Source organism: Haliaeetus albicilla, chromosome 5 (assembly GCF_947461875.1).
Source record: "Haliaeetus albicilla chromosome 5, bHalAlb1.1, whole genome shotgun sequence".
Taxonomy (NCBI): domain Eukaryota; kingdom Metazoa; phylum Chordata; class Aves; order Accipitriformes; family Accipitridae; genus Haliaeetus; species Haliaeetus albicilla.
Window position 1 is genome coordinate 29,095,040 of NC_091487.1, and position 16,919 is coordinate 29,111,958.

General features: G+C 38.3%; 1 protein-coding gene across 3 annotated transcripts in view; it reads left to right on the forward strand.

Moving 5' to 3' along the window:
• BAZ1A (bromodomain adjacent to zinc finger domain 1A) overlaps window positions 1-16,919 on the forward strand; it is a 66,579-nt gene that overhangs the window by 47,464 nt on the left and 2,196 nt on the right. For 2 of the 3 annotated variants that reach the window (XM_069783997.1, XM_069783998.1), the window contains 8 exons: window positions 947-1,110; window positions 1,293-1,447; window positions 3,828-3,976; window positions 9,219-9,299; window positions 11,945-12,192; window positions 12,306-12,532; window positions 13,580-14,064; window positions 15,164-15,309. In XM_069783997.1, coding sequence (XP_069640098.1) covers window positions 947-1,110; window positions 1,293-1,447; window positions 3,828-3,976; window positions 9,219-9,299; window positions 11,945-12,192; window positions 12,306-12,532; window positions 13,580-14,064; window positions 15,164-15,309 — 1,655 coding nt within the window. The remainder of the gene's footprint in view (window positions 1-946; window positions 1,111-1,292; window positions 1,448-3,827; window positions 3,977-9,218; window positions 9,300-11,944; window positions 12,193-12,305; window positions 12,533-13,579; window positions 14,065-15,163; window positions 15,310-16,919) is intronic. The other variant, XM_069783996.1, reaches the window with a different exon arrangement.

Genomic DNA, 16,919 nt, shown 5'->3' on the forward strand with positions numbered 1-16,919 from the left:
GCAGTTGAGAGTGTCTTGTTAAGGAAGTACAGGATGAATTTCTAACAGCTTTATGGTAGTTTTTGATTAAATAAAGATCTCTAAGCTCTTGTATATACCTCTTCATCATTGCACTCATAGGATTTAAGGTAAATCCAGTGAACAGAAATGTTTGCCACCTATGCAGATTTGCAAGCACTAATTTAGGATCTGGGCATAGTTTCAGCTCTTTCCCGTGGCTTTTGAGCTTTTGCATGAATTTTCAGTTCTCTTATGAAGAGGTTTTTGCTTGACAGCCCATCATCAGCTCTTCCTTTCTCTTTCATAAATTATTTTGCTGTTTTTTTCCTTTTTCCCCCCACCTTTAATTAGAAGACACAGTCAGTCTAGTCTGTGCCTGTGTTATCTTCTCTTTATCTGTTTGTTTTGTTTTAAAGTTAGAATGTAAAAGGGATTATATCTTGTTCTGCTAGTTTTTGCGATTGTTGGTTGCACATGCTTGTTTTACATGTTGCCATGATAGAGACCCATGCAGGAAAGAAAACTGAGGAGTTCTGTAAAGTAAGGGCCATCAAATATGAAAAATACTAGAAATGTAACTTGTCTTTTTCTTGGTGTGTTTTTTTTCTACCTTGCACTTGCAGCAGAGAGTTGTTGATTATCTACTATTTTAGAAAGCATTTTAAGACAAAAGAACGACTTTGAAATTGACAAGAATTTCTCATCCTGTGTGTTGGGATGAGCAGATGCTAATGTACAGGTCTTCCCTTAAAAGTATACTCTGCTTGCTTGGATCGGATGCCTTAGCTGGCGTGGAGATACTGGTGTTTGCAACTGTCGCTACAGGAAAGGAGTTTTGAACCTGTGTGTTTAGTTTGTTCTGCCCTGTACTACTATTCTTCCCCTCACCAGCGGCTACTTTAAGGAACAAAGTCCACTGACGTGAAGCTACTTGGTATTCTTGCAGACAAACCTCAAAGTGACATCAGACCTCCTTCAGGACGGGGAAGGATGCAGAATGCCCATGATGGATCTCATGTATCTGCAGAGAAGCAGCTTGAACTGAGACTTAGAGACTTTCTTTTGGACATTGAAGACAGGATTTACCAAGGAACATTGGGGGCTATTAAGGTATTTGTGACTTGTAGAATACCTAGGAGCATGGTGGTGCCGTCGAGTCTGTAACTTAAAGAACTCTTGCATACTATGGGTTTTACTGAAAGCATAATTAAACTAAGTGTAGACAGTAATTGGCACTAAAAGTTTGTGGCCTTTGATTCTTTAGAAACTTCAAATTTGTATGTTTGCTTCAGGTTACAGACAGACAGTCTTGGAGAGCAGCCTTAGAACATGGGCGGTATGAGTTTCTGAATGATGAAAACAAAGAAAATGGTATAATTAAAACTGTGAATGAAGAATCTGAAGAAATGGAAACTGATGATCAAGACAAGTTTATTGTGAAAGACAGGTAAGAGCTATGGTTTAAATAATGGCTTTTTCCTGTGAGTATTATAGCAGTGCTCTGTTTTTTTTTAAAATCTTCAAATTGTTTTTACCCTCTAATTCTTTGGAATGGTATTTTTTAAGATTTGTAAAATGTGAGATTTTTGCATTGGTTTATATTTTCTAAATGACACTGTTCTATTACCATATAAGACTAAGACACCGATTTTTACAACTTCTACTATTCGCATATTACACTGCTCAAAGTGAACATTAGTTATCAAATAAGGAATATGTGAATTCATTTTAAAATCATTTAAAATGCAGAGAAAAATTTATCTTGCGATTTGTTTTGTTTTCCAGAATAAAAAAAGAAAAAAAAAAAAAAAAGAGGGGGGGGGGACACACCAAACCAAAACCACTTAGTGGAAAGAGTAGGAGTGTTTAAAAGGAAAAATGGTAATAGTAACAAATTGCTGGTTGAACTGGTCAGTGTACCTTTTCATGAGTCACAGTAAGAACCATCAGTTAATCCAGGGCCATGGTCTGGCTTAACCTTTAGCACTGCAGCAAAATGGATATAATCTTACAACTTTATGAATGATGATCCTTCTACAGAGCAAGCTGTAACGTAAAAGAGAGGAAACCTCAAATCATATAGTGTTGGAACTGTAAGAGTGTTTTGTTATTTTTTGTTTGTTTTTTAGACGTTTGCGACAGATGTGGAACTCTATATCCTGTTTGTTGTAAATCAAACTATAGAAACTGTGAAGATTTCTAAATATTTAATTTTCAGAAGTTACATACTTTTCAGAAATAAAGATCTACCTTAATTTACTTAATACATTTAAAATTGTATGTCTTGATAGGATGTGACTGTTGAAATGTTGCAGGAAAAAAGATTCATTGGAGCGATCATTGTTCTATCATACTGTTTGCTTATGTATTCTGTGAGGTTTTCTGCAGTTAGACGTTTATGAAAGCTGTATTTCTCGGTGGACTCTTGAATGCTGGGTTGGATGTAGGAATTTAAAGTTCTTTAAGGTTTTTTCCCTTTTTATTTCAGTTTGCTGAATTAGTATTTTCATATAAAACTGCCCTTTGGATCAGAGTTCTCTAGTTGCGTGCAAAATGGATAGGGTCATCCTTCTTTATATTAATGACATAATTTACAGACATTTGCTTCCTGAAAACCACAACTTAGGAATATTCCATTGTTTTAATTAAGAAGCTAAATTTTCTCTGTCTCCAGTTACCTTGGACTCTTGCTCCATTGCCAGCTCTCAATTCAACTGCAGAAGCTTGTTGCTTCATTTTTTTCCATTTGATACTGACTCTGTCAAAGTTTCTGAATAAAGTCTACTCTAATGAAGTCTTGCATATTAAAACAGAGACTATGGGATTCTGAAATCATGTGATAGATTTCTTTTGATGCTGGGCTTTTTTATCCACCTCAGAGCGAGTGACGTCTCATTAAGACCTTGGAGTTTGACTAGTGAAATGTAAATAACGATGCAGCTTTTTTCTGTTTGCTTTCAGGCTCTCAAAATGTGTGTGACTGCAAAACATAATGAACAGCTTTTAAGTGTGAAAAAAGAACAGGGACAACCAAAAGCATTGCCCATTCACCAGAATAAAGCAGAATCTAGACAGTCTTAATTAGGTTGTTTGGTTTTTTTTTTTTATAAACCCCAATTAGAAATTGAATTTTATTTTCATTAGTGTGAGTTGCTCTCCTACACTATACTTAATGTATGTGGTTCAGGAAGATTAACTACGCTTTGAAACGATTACTTAGTCTTTGGTCAAAGGCGGCTGTTTTATTGGAAACCTGCCCTTCCCTGCCTGCCCTCCCCCCACCCCTTACATGAAGAGTTAGTGTTTTAGAAAAATCTTCTAAGGATGAGAACAAGCTAACAATTTTTGATCTAACATTCTAAAATTACTTTCTGGTTTTATTTCATTTATTTTCTTTTCAAAAACGTTACTAATTGTGGGGATATATGTAGTTGAACTTGTGCAGATGGAAGTATTCTAAAAGGCTACACCTCACTACTGGAAGTATTTTCACTGAAGAATTATTGGGACTATACTCTTCACAGAAATCTCTCATAAATTAGCTGATGGATGTTGCATCAGAACCTCTGGAAATCTTAATAATTGTATTGAAATTTGTCATCCACTCTTCTTGAAATTTAGATGACTTATTTAGATTAACTAGACTAATTAAGCAAACTCGAGAACTGGGATAACTAATCATACCTGTGCAGTATCGGTTCATGTCCATGCATTTAAATGAAGTGAAAAGAAAAATCTGTTGTGGATATAGACCTGTACAAATATCTATGGTGTTCAATTCAAAGTATGTTGAAAAAAAAAGATAATTTAGTACATTTCTATTCTAGACTTGTTGGGTTAAAAACTGAAGCTCCAAGTGCTGCATCAACAAGTACAAGTACTCCTCAGCCAGTTAATAATGTGGTCCACTACTTGGCATCTGCACTGCTTCAGATAGAACAAGGAATTGAGCGCAGGTTTCTCAAAGCACCTCTTGGTAAGCTTTCAGAATTGAAACTGTATGCCTCTAATTTTGTGTAAGATCGTGCAACAACCAACCAACCAACCCCCGCCCCCAAATGCAACTCCCACACCCCCCACCCCAAACTCACTTGCTTGTTTTGTAAGACCAGATGCTTTAAAGGGACGTGTTGGGGAGAAGAACAAATAACTAATTTACTGCTATGTACCACTGTAAAATTTTAAAAGTTAAGATTGTCAGTTTACAAAGCCATAAATCATGAGGACATAGTAATATTACTATTCTGCATGTCCTGAATTACTGTATTCATTAAGTAACAGCATATTTTACTCTCAAATACATGCCTATTTAACCTGGATCATTTTGGTGATCTTGTTTATGTGGCCCTACAATTATACTGATACATTGGGAGACAGATTGTACCCTAAGGCAGAAATGAGTGAGCTTTCTGGGGGAATACTCTGTAATTCAGCATTACTGTTGAGGCCAATGTGTCTTGCAACTATACAATGAGTTTATTCTGTGCATTTTTTTAGGTTGTAAAAATGTATGCTGCTTTTTATACTGTTCCTGTGAAAACGATATAGGCCTGTTTTATCTCGATCACCTTGTTCAGCAATAACAGAATATTTACAGTAAAACGTAGTAAGGATTTACATTGCAAACTTTCAGATCCTCAGGTTTTGCATTTATGCTGTAAGACTTGGAAATAAAAGGTGGCAAGAAAAATTTAAACCAAAGCACGATTATAGCTTGACTTTAACACATAGTCCTTCCTTGAATTCCTCTGATGTGCTCTAGGGGTGAGAGAGGGGATGCAAAGTGCATAGTGATCCCTCAGGCCTGGATTCCTTAGGATCCTTTTGCAATTCAGAACTGGGGTTTTGTCTTGAAGAAGTGTGTAAAGGTGGCTCATCCTTCCTGAGGCAGCTGTCTTGGCCCGGCTTGCCTTCCAGATGCCGCACTGAGGACGAGCCATGCTCTGTGCTCAGCTGGACTGCTTTACTTCTCATCCGCAGGAGCGCAGTGTGTTTTACCAGTGTAGCACATACCAGGGGTCTTCCAGAGCATGCATGGCTATACATCCTATTAAATTGATACTCTCCTCTGATAATGACTGCATACAAAATCCTTAGGCTCTGGCAGATTTTGCTGCAGTAGTTTAAGATGAAAATGCAGGGTTTGGTGTATTAAAACTACATGTTAGTGCCTCGTGGCACAGTTGACCTAAAACTGTTTTTGCATCTCAGCTGCTCCTGCATGGAGTCTGGTGTCTGGATATCAGTTGCTGCTGAAGATGAGTTTAAGCTAGATTTGTGCCAGGGACTCTGACACGCAGGCACGGGTTCCCTTTCACAAGCTTTCGTTATCACTGTGATGACCTCTAGAAGAGGGAAATGCAGCAGATGATTGAGATGAAAGGAGAGAGCATAGGAGTAGTTTAAACCACAGCTGTTTAAAAGCTTTACTTGGCTAAGTGTTTGGTCAACTCAAGTATGTCTGCCCTTTCCAAGTCAGGCATGATACAGCTTATTTCCTGTTATATGACTAGATTTACAACATGTGCATGGGACAGTTAATTGACACTACATCTAGCGTTTGTCATATTTACTCTGCGTGTGCAGGTTGTAAATACATTGTGCAGTATATACCTCCATTTCCACACTGTCTCTGAGAGTATTTTGGCAACAGCGTCTCACTGACAGCTGTGAGTTTACCACAGTGTGCCCTTAAGAGGAAAAACATGGCTATTAGCAGGTTATGGTCATAGATTGGGCATCCTGAGTTAGAGGAAAAAGACTAAAAGAAGAAAAGTGTCCCTGAAGTATTTGAGAGAAAGTTTTTTAGCAATCCTCCTACGTCTTTTTTTCAGTGGTCCCAACTCTGCCATAATCTAATGATGGTTCATGTTTTTGCCTGACCTTTTAGTGGGGTTTCTTGCTTGTTTTTAATTTGGGAATCCTGTTTTCCTTTGGATGCTTTATACTGTGTGACAAAGAAAGTATATAGGGAAAGCAATCTTACGTGATTTGCATGTCTTAAATCTCATATGTTGGTTTACCATACTGTGTACGTGCGTCTCTTCTGCTGTGAAGAATGGTACTGCTGTAAGATTACTGTAATGTATGGAATAACCTACATAGCTGAGGGAGCAGGAAGGGTCCCAGGTCTCCTCTTCTCTGGCTTTCTGCCGTAACCATTAACCAACAGTATCAAGTTCCCTCTTCCTTGCTTTACCTTTGGTGCCAAGCGTCTCGTGTTTTCAGTTGCGTAATGGGCTGCTTTTAGCAGGAGATGAGGCTGAATGAAGGCAAGATTTTAGTTTTGTCACTAGAGAGCCCTTGGAGGAGCCGCAGCTTTGAGTGGCTCTGTAGTAAAGAAAGCTTAAAACACACAGACCTATTAGCTGATGATTTTCTGACTGCTAGGCAGTTAGTTATATGAAAGGTGCTCTGACTTGGGAACTTCTGGACGTGATGAGAAAGCACAATTGCAAAGTGTCAAGGAAACCTGTGTGTTTGAGAGGCACCTGGTGAACTTAGGCACTTCAGAGGTCAAGTAGCAGTTCTGGATGCGGCCCTTTCCAGATATCTCTCTTTAGTGTTTCAGACGTTTTAAAAAAAACAAGTGTAAAATTTGCATAATCTTATATTCAGGTTAAGCTCCCCAGTTGGAAACAGTGTCTTTGCATGCTACCACAGCAAGTTCTGTTTCTTAGTTTGCAACTTGTATATGTGTAACAGGCAAAGAAAAGTTCTCTACTTAGCTTGACAAGGAGTTGTTAGTGTTATTAAACCTTTTAATAAAAAGTGGATACTGCTTCTTGCTCAGGGACTGCCTTCTGCTCAGAACTCTGATGCCCTCTTTCATTGACCCCTCTAGAAAGTGGCCAACAGTACTCTGAAAATAGAAATTAGCTTTTAGTTTGCAACCACTGCGTTTTGGTTTGTGTTTTTTTTGTTTTTGTTTGCCGGTTCTTATATAGATCACTGTGTCTGAATGCTTTTTTTTTTCTAACAGGAGGGTTTTTTTATAGTTGTTCCAACTATTTAATGGAGCTGTGCCCTAGACAAAATGCCTGCATATCTGTTTCTAACATTAAACTTGACAAACCCAGCTTTTCAGGCTGATTTAATTACCACTGAAGTAAAAACATTGGAAGTCAAGCAAGCGCTAGGAGTTCTGTTTTGGTAGCAGTACGTGGGAACGCTTTTGGTAAAAAGAGTGCCCCTGCATTTCTGCTTTAAACCAAACTGAACATGCTTTGTCTTTGTCATTATTTCAGTTGTTGCCTTCACTGCAGTGTTTCTTTTCCCTCTCCGCTCCCTCTTCGCTGTGCTCTGTTCCTGTTAGGGAATGGAGCCATACTTAACAATTTTTAGTTTTCACTCTATTTACAGCTTCTAGTACTAAAGACAGCACAGTGAAATCACTGCAGTCACTGGTAAGTTTATCCTGGTGGCCTCCAGGGTGCAGAGCAGACAAAGGGACCCAGCATAGCAATAAAAGGACCAGCTGTTCCTCTCTGCTCCGTTTTTGTTCTGAGGCTCTATCAGGCTGCCAAGAGCCTTGCTGGTGATTCTGATAAGTTTAGAGTTGAGGTGCATACCAAATATTCAAGTGGAAGAGCAAGAAAAGACTGACACAGAAGATGGCAATGCAAAAGGGATCTAGAAACCCCAGAAACAGCACCCTCTGCCTTGCAGAGCTGCTGGATGGCTGCTAATCTGTTGTCAGGTGATTAAATGTAACTTGACTTGAATTGTATAAATTTCTTAATTATGAATTGTGTTTTACAAATCCTTTCATTACACATTAGCTATGAAAATGTAGTTTTTCTTCCTTCAGTCCAGCCCAAGGTAATGTTTGGGGAGAATCACAAAAAGGGGGGTACAGCTTGCAATACATGCTTTTCCTGCAAAAATTCTGAGTTAAAATGTAAAATAGCCTTTTTTTTTTTTTAATAGCTCTTTGATGGAAACTCCGAAGTGCTACATCTCAGATTAAAAAAAAAATGTTTGAGGGGGAAGAAATGGAAGCAGTTTTTATTGCGGATTTTGCTGCTTTTTTGGTATAAATTACTTTTCCTTACATTTCAAAATACCTTGTAGTGGAGAAGTTGCTCTCATCATTCCTATTACATAGATGTGAAAATTGAGGTATAAAATGAAGAAGTGATTTGGTTGCCCTGGAGTTCACTCAGCGACGAAAAAAACCTGCCTTCTGTACTAGTGCAGGACTCCAGTCATTAAGCATCCTTCAGATTTCCATACGAAAGGTTGGATTCTAACTCATGGGAGCACCTTTGTGACTGATACTGGGAACATTTACCTCCTTTTTAACTTGTGCCATGCACTTCTTTGGGGACAAAAAAACCCCAACAAACCCCAGCTTTTTTGCTCCTTTTTTTCTTGTCTTTATTCCATTCCTTTCTTTCTAGATTTTGATTATTTTTGTTTCTTCTACACCCAAAGTTGATTCCTTTTCTATTTATAGTTGTCCTCCTCATAATAGTATCAGACATCTTCCAGCAGTGAACTGGGATAGGATTAGTATATACGCATGCTTTGTTCTTGTGCTTTCATTACTTCCCTGCGGAGTTTCATGAGCAGAGGCAGCAAAGGTGGAAGTGTTGGTTTTTTTTTTTTTTTATGATGAAGAGGTTTTGTTTACTCTTCAGAGAAGGCAGTGAAAGGAGATACCTTGCATTTGGAGCAGATGAGGCTTTCTATGGTTCTTACTTCCTGGGAGAGTAATTTCATCATTTTAATACTCAAGAACACTGCTGCACAAAAATACTTTAAGTATGTCATTTCACATGGACAGACGAGCTAGTTCTCTCGGTCCTTGAGGACTGTGCTCATAAACTGGCTGTATTTTTGAGATGTTAGGAGGTTCGTGGTAGCATACACCAGACAAGTTGTTTGCTTAGAGAGAAACCTGTGGTCAGTAAGCTGGTCCTATAGCCATTTGTACTGGAGATGGACAGAAAGGTAAGGGAGATTAGATTTAAGAGCTTTCAGTTTAAGCCTTTTGTTTGTAGTGGGAGTCAAAGTAAATCCTGGGATGTGCAATTCCTCCATGCACATTATTCTCTTACCCTTCCCTGCCTACTTTTTGACACGTGCACGTGTTGGGAACCACTGTTACAGTTACATCTTTAGACTACACAAGTATGGATTATAAAAATTAATTAAAAAATAATCCGCCACGCTTCAAAAAGGTATTTGAAATAACTTTATGAATTTAATGTTAGGTAATACAGAAGATGATAAAAGGAACCACTGGGGGGATAAAAAGAGGAAGAGAGTGGAAGACAAGACTAGTCAGAGAGATGGTAAATTTTAAATGTTACTTGTATTGCTAAGAATTAGAAAGTATTGCATATTTTACCAGGGGTTTGGTGTTTTTTGTTTGGTTTTTTTTTTACTTTAATAATTTTGTAGCCACTTCCTTATGTTGATGGAATTGTGGTATTGAAGCCAAAGGTTTAAACATGGGTAGTAAAACAAATACAGCTCAAAGATTAAAAAAAAAAAAAAAAAAAAAAATTAAAAAACCCTAAGTTTTCTGCAACCACAGATAAAGAACTGTATTTTCTTTTTAGCACTTTGAGACAGAAATTTGCATGTTCACATAATCCTCCTTCCCCTTCCTTTTAATGTCCCCGTTTGTTGTTTTGGGGTTTTTCTGGTTTTGGGGGATTTTCTGGTTTTTTTGAAACTTCACGGCATTGTGCAACCGCATATCCTTTCTAGAAATACTAAAATGGAAAACTCTTCCCTGAACTCAATTAGCTATTGATAGATGAGTGCATAGATCTGTCAAGCAACTTCATTTGCATTGTAGCAAGGCTTGGAGGGCTTAGCTGACAGAGGGGTATCCCACTGCGCGATGTAGAGCTGCTCAGACACAAAGGAAGAGGCCGTTTTTCCCTCCAAGTTAACAATATAAATGAGAAAGATGATGGATGGAAGAAAAAAGTGTTATTCTTATTTTACAAATTAGGATCTGAAACAGCAGGAGTCGTTTGGCATGTTCCTTTCAGCAGCGGGACATGCTGAAGCGGGTCATGGTCAGTAATTTCTATGTCTATATTGCAACTGCAGTTTTGCAGTGCAAATATTTGTTGTGTTGTGTGATGAACTATATTAGTGAACCAATCCAAGCTAAAAATAACCACCCCCCCAAAAAATAATGCTCAAACTGCCATTGTCAGCAAAAGAAATGCTTGCCAAACTATATATACGCTTAAGATAAAGTGTCTTTGCCAGAGTTATAGTAGAAATCCACAGCAGAACTGAAGTGGGTCTCATGTTAGAGTCTAGTGTCTGGCAAGCGGTTTTAATTTTCTTCTTACTGAATTTAAAAAAAAATACATTGAGATGTACTGTAGTGCTGTGAAAAGGACCTTGTCCACTATCCTTAGTAAGACTGAGCTTGAGACAGGAAACCTGAGGATGGAGTAATAGGAAACTTTAGGAAATCCAGATTTGTATTTGCTGTTTGGGAGTGGCTCTATTTTATTTATGAAGCTGTGTTGCCTGTTTATCCTCTGCCTTCTCCCATCACTTCTCTTCTGCTGCTTGCTGTTAATGCAAATATATGCAAGATTAGGCAAATCCTGGCAGCCAGTTGATGAGAAGGCAGAAAGGCTTTGCCAGGAGAGCAATTAGTCTCATTTTTGTTCTTTCATTTTATTTGTTATTAGATATTTTCACTTCCTATTCCTGAGGAGACGTCATTTGGCAGACAGGTGGATCGTAGGCCATTCCTTTGCCCACTGTGACTAGTGCAGCAGGCAAGGTGGCATTTTATACCAGAGTGCATCATTAATCAGCTAGAGATCACACAGTAATAACTGGACTGTCACTTTTAGAAGGGAAATCTGTGCACGTTTGTATAATCAAAATAGTGCTACATTGTCTCTTCCTCCCCTTAAACCTTCCTGTTTTAAAATGCAAGAAATAGCTTTCAACATTCATAAAGAAATTCCCTTTCTGCTCAGCAGCAGCAGTGCAGGCTGTCATTTATACCTTCTTGTTTCTCCAGCTCCTCAAACAGCCCATTTGCTTCTGTAATTCCCAGCTGCTCATTCCTGTTCAGTACCACCCCCCTCGCTATTCTGCATGTGTATTTGTGTGGCCACTTCAGTGGCCTGGATTGCAAACCAAACCTATTTGAAAATACAATATAATTTCTCAGCCCTGCCCCCCTCCCTTATTTCTAACTTAATTAGGATCCTAGGTCTTACTTGGTTTTCCACTAGGTGTGTACCACACACAAGTTCATGTGTGTTACATTGCTTATAAAAATATCAGAACAGTTATATTTCAGCCAGACCAGTCACCCAGTCTGGTTAACCACATAGATGTGCTTGTTCTTGTGAAGGCAGAGTGCAGGGCAGGCATAAAGGCATGGAGGTGTGGGGAGAAGGCTGAAAGATTGTCTGCTAGACTATACTGGGGCAAGTGCAGGTGAGAAGAGCCCTTTAAGCTGTTTTTTGCCAGTGAAGTCTCCGTTTAATGCCACGTACTTTCTTTAAATGTAAATATTTGGGGATTTCAAAGTGTACATACAAGGAAAAGTAAATTGGTAGTGGGGGTTGGGGCTTTTTTTTTATCTTGACTAATCTTCATTTATACTTTATAAATTGAATCAAATTGTTAGGTTTCCAGGTTGACATCTGAGTAAGACTTTTATGTCTTACTCATGTCCTATATATGTGCAACTTCTAAGTTGAATTGGTATTGAAGAGTAAAATCTTATGGCTTCAGCAGCTTGGAAACTAAGGAGGAAATATTCAACTATTGAAGAGATAAGACAAAGGTTATAATATTATCCCAGTTTACTACTGCTATCTGTTTGAAAGTCAGAGCCTTACCGCATAGTCTAGAATAACCTGGATGCTTGAAAAAGAAGTTTGATCATTCTGCCTTTTTTTTTTTTTTGCCTTTTTTTTATGCCTTTTTTCAATGGAAGATGCCAGTGATGGTGGACGGTCCTATAAAACAGTTTTGGATCGCTGGAGAGAGTCACTTCTTTCTTCTACCAGCTTGTCCCAAGTCTTCCTTCATCTGTCTACATTGGATCGAAGTGTCATCTGGTCAAAGTCCATCCTCAATGCTCGCTGTAAAGTGTGTCGAAAGAAGGGTGATGCAGAAAGCATGGTGCTGTGTGATGGCTGCGATCGAGGCTATCATACTTACTGTATCAGGCCCAAGCTGAAGGTATCTGAGGAAAAAGAAATCCTTCCTTTTCACACAAAACTTGAGTAGTTCTTATGACTTAATTGCGTGTAACTAATGCTTGCCTTTTTTTTTTTTTCCTCTTCTGTTTCTAGGTCATTCCTGAAGGAGACTGGTTTTGTCCAGAGTGCCGACCAAAACAGCGCTCTAGACGCCTCTCCTCCAGACAGAGACCTTCTGTGGAAAGTGATGAAGAGACTACTGAACGACTAGGAGAAGGGGAAGAAGAGGCAAACTATGATGAAATGGGACAAAGTGAGGAAGAGCATTACGAAGAAGAGCAAGATGAGGAGGATGAATCTCAAGAGGAAGAAGAGATAAGGTAAATAGACACCTGTTAAAGTGGTTTCCTGCTGCAATACCATCTTAATTCTTAGGTGGAGTAATTCTTCACATAAGCACATATCTTTAAAATCCAGTCTGAAAAAAATGTTTATTTTAAAAAAAGGGCAGCTTGTTATGAATTTGGTGCTTACTGTTGGGTTTAATATTAACAAAAGTTAGGTCCACTGGACTTAGACTCACTTTTCAAGATGAAAATTCTAGCCTTGGATGTATGGGTGAGAGACGGCCATCAGAGTTGCAGTTCTGTACACCTACCGTTTGAATATAAGGTGGAGAGAGTTTCAAACAATAAAAATCACCCCTCCACCCCCGCAAAAAACCTACAACAAACCACCAAGAAACCCTCCCACCAAAACCAAGCAAACAAAAAAGACCCCAAACAACTCAGTAATCCAATGTGTTAATTTCAGTGAAGTGATGAATTTGATACACATCCCAGGAGCATAAAAGTTGAAGGAAACTTTCCTGATCTCAGAGTATTTTTCTTCTTTTTGGTACAGTCTTTTGAATTTACTGAAGCAAGATTATTTGTAGCTCCGACAGTTGGGATTCAATAGTTGGAGAGAACTTGCATCTCCTTGAGAAGTAAATTTATCTCTGGGATCTTCCTTCTCGGGTATTAGCTATAAACCCTGACTAGAGCATAACTTTTATACTTAGTGCAGTTTATGTAGCTGATAATATTGTTCAAAAATCCTAGTAGTTACAGTTGCTGTGAGAAGTAAGTGATTTTAAGAAATTGATAGCTGGTGCTCCAGTTAATGCATTCGTATTGCACAAGCTGCAAGGATGATTAGAATTCTAAGCATTTCTTTAAAGCATGTCCTCCACATAATATTTAATTAAGAGACTTCTGAACAGTATTTAAGATAATGGTAATTGGATGACTGCATCAGCTTGAAAGCAAGCTGTTTACCAGTCCAACCTTGAATGCTGGGTTTTTTAAATGCTGAATTAGAAGACTGAGAAAAAAAGAAAGAATGGAATTTTGGGATGAATAAACATAATTGTTCACTTTTTGTAGCCCATCAAAGCAAGGAAGACCCCAGGTCAAGTTTCCATTAAAAATGAGAGCAGCCAAACTCAACAATCCGTTCTCAAGTCAGAACAGCCAGCGTCAGGCAAGATACACTTCTCGGAGTCAGCAAAACACACCTAAGCAAACTGAATCTTCATCTAAAGTTACCAGAAGGGGTTTAAGAAAGGTAAAATCGGCCCCTCCATCAGTGACAAAGCCTTCTTTAAGACTTAATAGCCGGACCACTCGTCAGAGCCAAAGTTCATTAGAAGCAGATGTATTTGTGGAATTACTCAGTCCTCGAAGAAGACGAAGAGGAAGAAAGAGTGCTGATAACACACTGGAAAATAGCCCTTCCAATTCTCTTGGATTTAGAATTGTTGATACTGCAGACTCGAATGAACGACTTAGGAAGTACCCAGTTTCCTCTTCAAAGCTTTCTCTTCCTGTTAATGAACCCAAGAGAAGAGGCAGGAAACGACAATCCACAGGTTAGAGAAATGTGTTTGTCCAGAATGAAAACAATATTCTGTTCCGTTCTATAATATTTGCGTGGTAGAGCAAGGAGACTACAAGTGGTGGTTGAAGGAATTTTTACCACTTCCAACAAGACAGTTCCCTTCATTTGCAGTGACAGAAGCAAACCATAAAAAAAATTTCGGTCATCTAAAGAACAAATACTTAATTTGCCAAGGAGATTTCTCATATCCATTTGACATTTTATAATTGCACGCAATATGGAGCAATTGCTATTAAGTGGACAGAAAACGTGAAAGTGATATTTATGCCTTAACCCATGCAAATACAAATGTTTACTTATAGCTTTTATGATTTTGTTTTATCGAAGAGTTAAAACAGTGAAGAACACAGATGTAGGCAAGGTAGTGAAACTGGGAATATACACGAACAACAAGAAACTGCTACAAGAATTAAAATGGTGTCTATCTGGTATAGGGCTAACGGTGTCCTTGCTTGTTAAGCTAATACCAAGTATTTGATGGTAGGGAAATACTTGGAAAGCTACAATAACCTTTTAAAAACAAAATGGACCCATTGTGAGACTGAAGAGTGTAAAAGAGCTTGCACTCCAGTGTGGCAGCCTTGTATTCTGTAACATTTCTGCCCTTCACCATTGGGAGTTTCTGGGCTTATCCTCTAACCACCCTGCTGACTACTCTTGAAAGCAGATAAAACCACTCTGAATAGAGGTTTTGTGGAAGTAAAAGTTATGAGCAAGCGGCTTATTCTGTTTTTCTCTAATAGGGCTTTTCTTTAAGTGTTTAACAAATTGTTTTAAAATTGAAAAAATCTTTTCCAAAATTAATGCAATGAAGGAGAACGGAGGGGGAACCCAGCTAAGTCCTGGTACTTTGCATTTTGTACAGCAAGAGAGACAGTTAGTGGTTAATAACAAGGCTGTAGTATAGTTAATACCTGAAGCCAAACTACATGAGTTGTGCCCTGAAACAACAGTTTTAGTACCTAAGAATAATGGTGTTTCACTTTTTTATTATTTTTTTTATTTTACTTGTCAGGTTTTTATTTTTATCTGGTGGGGGGGTGTTTTGTTTTGTTGTTTGTTTTTTTCAGAATCATCTCCTCAAACCTCATTGAACAGGAGAAGTTCAGGACGTCAAGGGGGAGTCCATGAACTCTCAGCTTTTGAACAACTTGTAGTGGAACTGGTACGACATGACGACAGCTGGCCTTTCATGAAACTGGTTTCTAAAATCCAGGTAACCCATAGAACTGTAGAGGGAATGATAATGATTGAGAATCCTGTTTGCTGCCAGTAAAACTTGAGATTTTATAGAACTGCCCAAACGGGGAGACAGCTAAGCAATGGGATTCAGAGGAACTCTCCCACTTTAGCTCAGCTATTTCATGCCAGAAAAAACTTTTCCAATTGACATGTTATTGGGAAAATTTTAACCATGCTTGCCATCAGGCATTTAATAATGTGAAATGCTTTGATTTGAGGGGAAAAAAAAAACAAAACCAAAAAAACCCCACAAACCAAACAAATAGAGCACAGGACTGCTAAAGGTAAGCTTATGGTTATTAATTAATTAGTTGAATTAATCTTCAATTTATACAAAGGTATTTTGAGAACAGACCTGCAATAAAATAACAAGGTAGGAACAGCTTCACTCTGATGTTAACTATAATGCAGTAAAAAGATGATTTCTTACCTTAGTTCTTAATTTAATTTCCCTCTTGTTTAGATTTTAAAATACTTGATGGTAAAGTAGGTACCCAAAGTAAGCGCTGCTTTAGAGGTTTATATTACAATAAAAGTTCCCAGAGCATGTCTGCTTTTCTGCAGGCTGCACTGGCTTGTCAGTGGTAAGGCACTGCTGAACTATCATACCCTAACAAAGTGCCTGTCCTCTCCAAGCCCTCTGGAGCAACTCTGCACAGGCATTCTTGCAGGAACTAGAGCTTGGTGTTTAAGTGCTCTATTAAAATTAACAGTGATAGCTGTTAAATGAAGACTTGAAACTCTGAATTCAGTGACAGGTAGCTGGAAGGATTAATGTATCTGGACAGAAAGAATTATGTACAAATGTGAATGAAAGATGAAAGCACAGAGGAGGAGAGGAATTTTGAATGAAACGGAGACTAGCTCTGCCTACTAGAGTACAGGAATTACACTGGAAAGTGCAATAATCTGGTGAATGCAAGGCAGCTTCTTTAGGAGGGATGGCGAATACAACTTAATTTTGATCCTGAAAAGAAACTGCTAGAATTCAGTGCATTCCAGTTTGCCTGAATCAATCACTAAGGGATAGTCTCTGTATACTTAGGAAAGAAAAATCCATACCTGAGTGACCCATATTTTCTTCATTGTGATAGAAATTTTGGTTTAAACTTTTTGTTGCCTTTAAGACAATGTAAAGAATGTATTGAATGATCAGTGCATAGCAAGCCAGAAAGAGAAAATTACCTTTCTTTTTAGTACTTATGTAAACAGCACTCCTAATGGAAAAGGAATTAAAAATGTGTCAATCTAATTCTGTATCTCTACTAATTCTTTCTCTAGGTTTATTTCCAGGTTGCACTTGATGTAGTAACAGGTCATAACCAGGAACTTAGTTTTAAAACATACATAATGGTGCATGTGGGTTTGTTGTTTTTTTAAAAAAAAGGGGGGGGGTGTCAAATTTCAATCAAATATCTTTTTCTTTCGCTCTCCCCCGCCCCACTTTGTGAGTGAGACAGAGTCACCCTAAGCTTGGTGCTTACCTTGAATTCAAAATTTGTGATCCAAATGATCAGTGCCCTTAAGGGTTAGGCAATCCTTTTCCTCCCCTTACTTTTATCACATAAGCACTGTGGCTGTTTA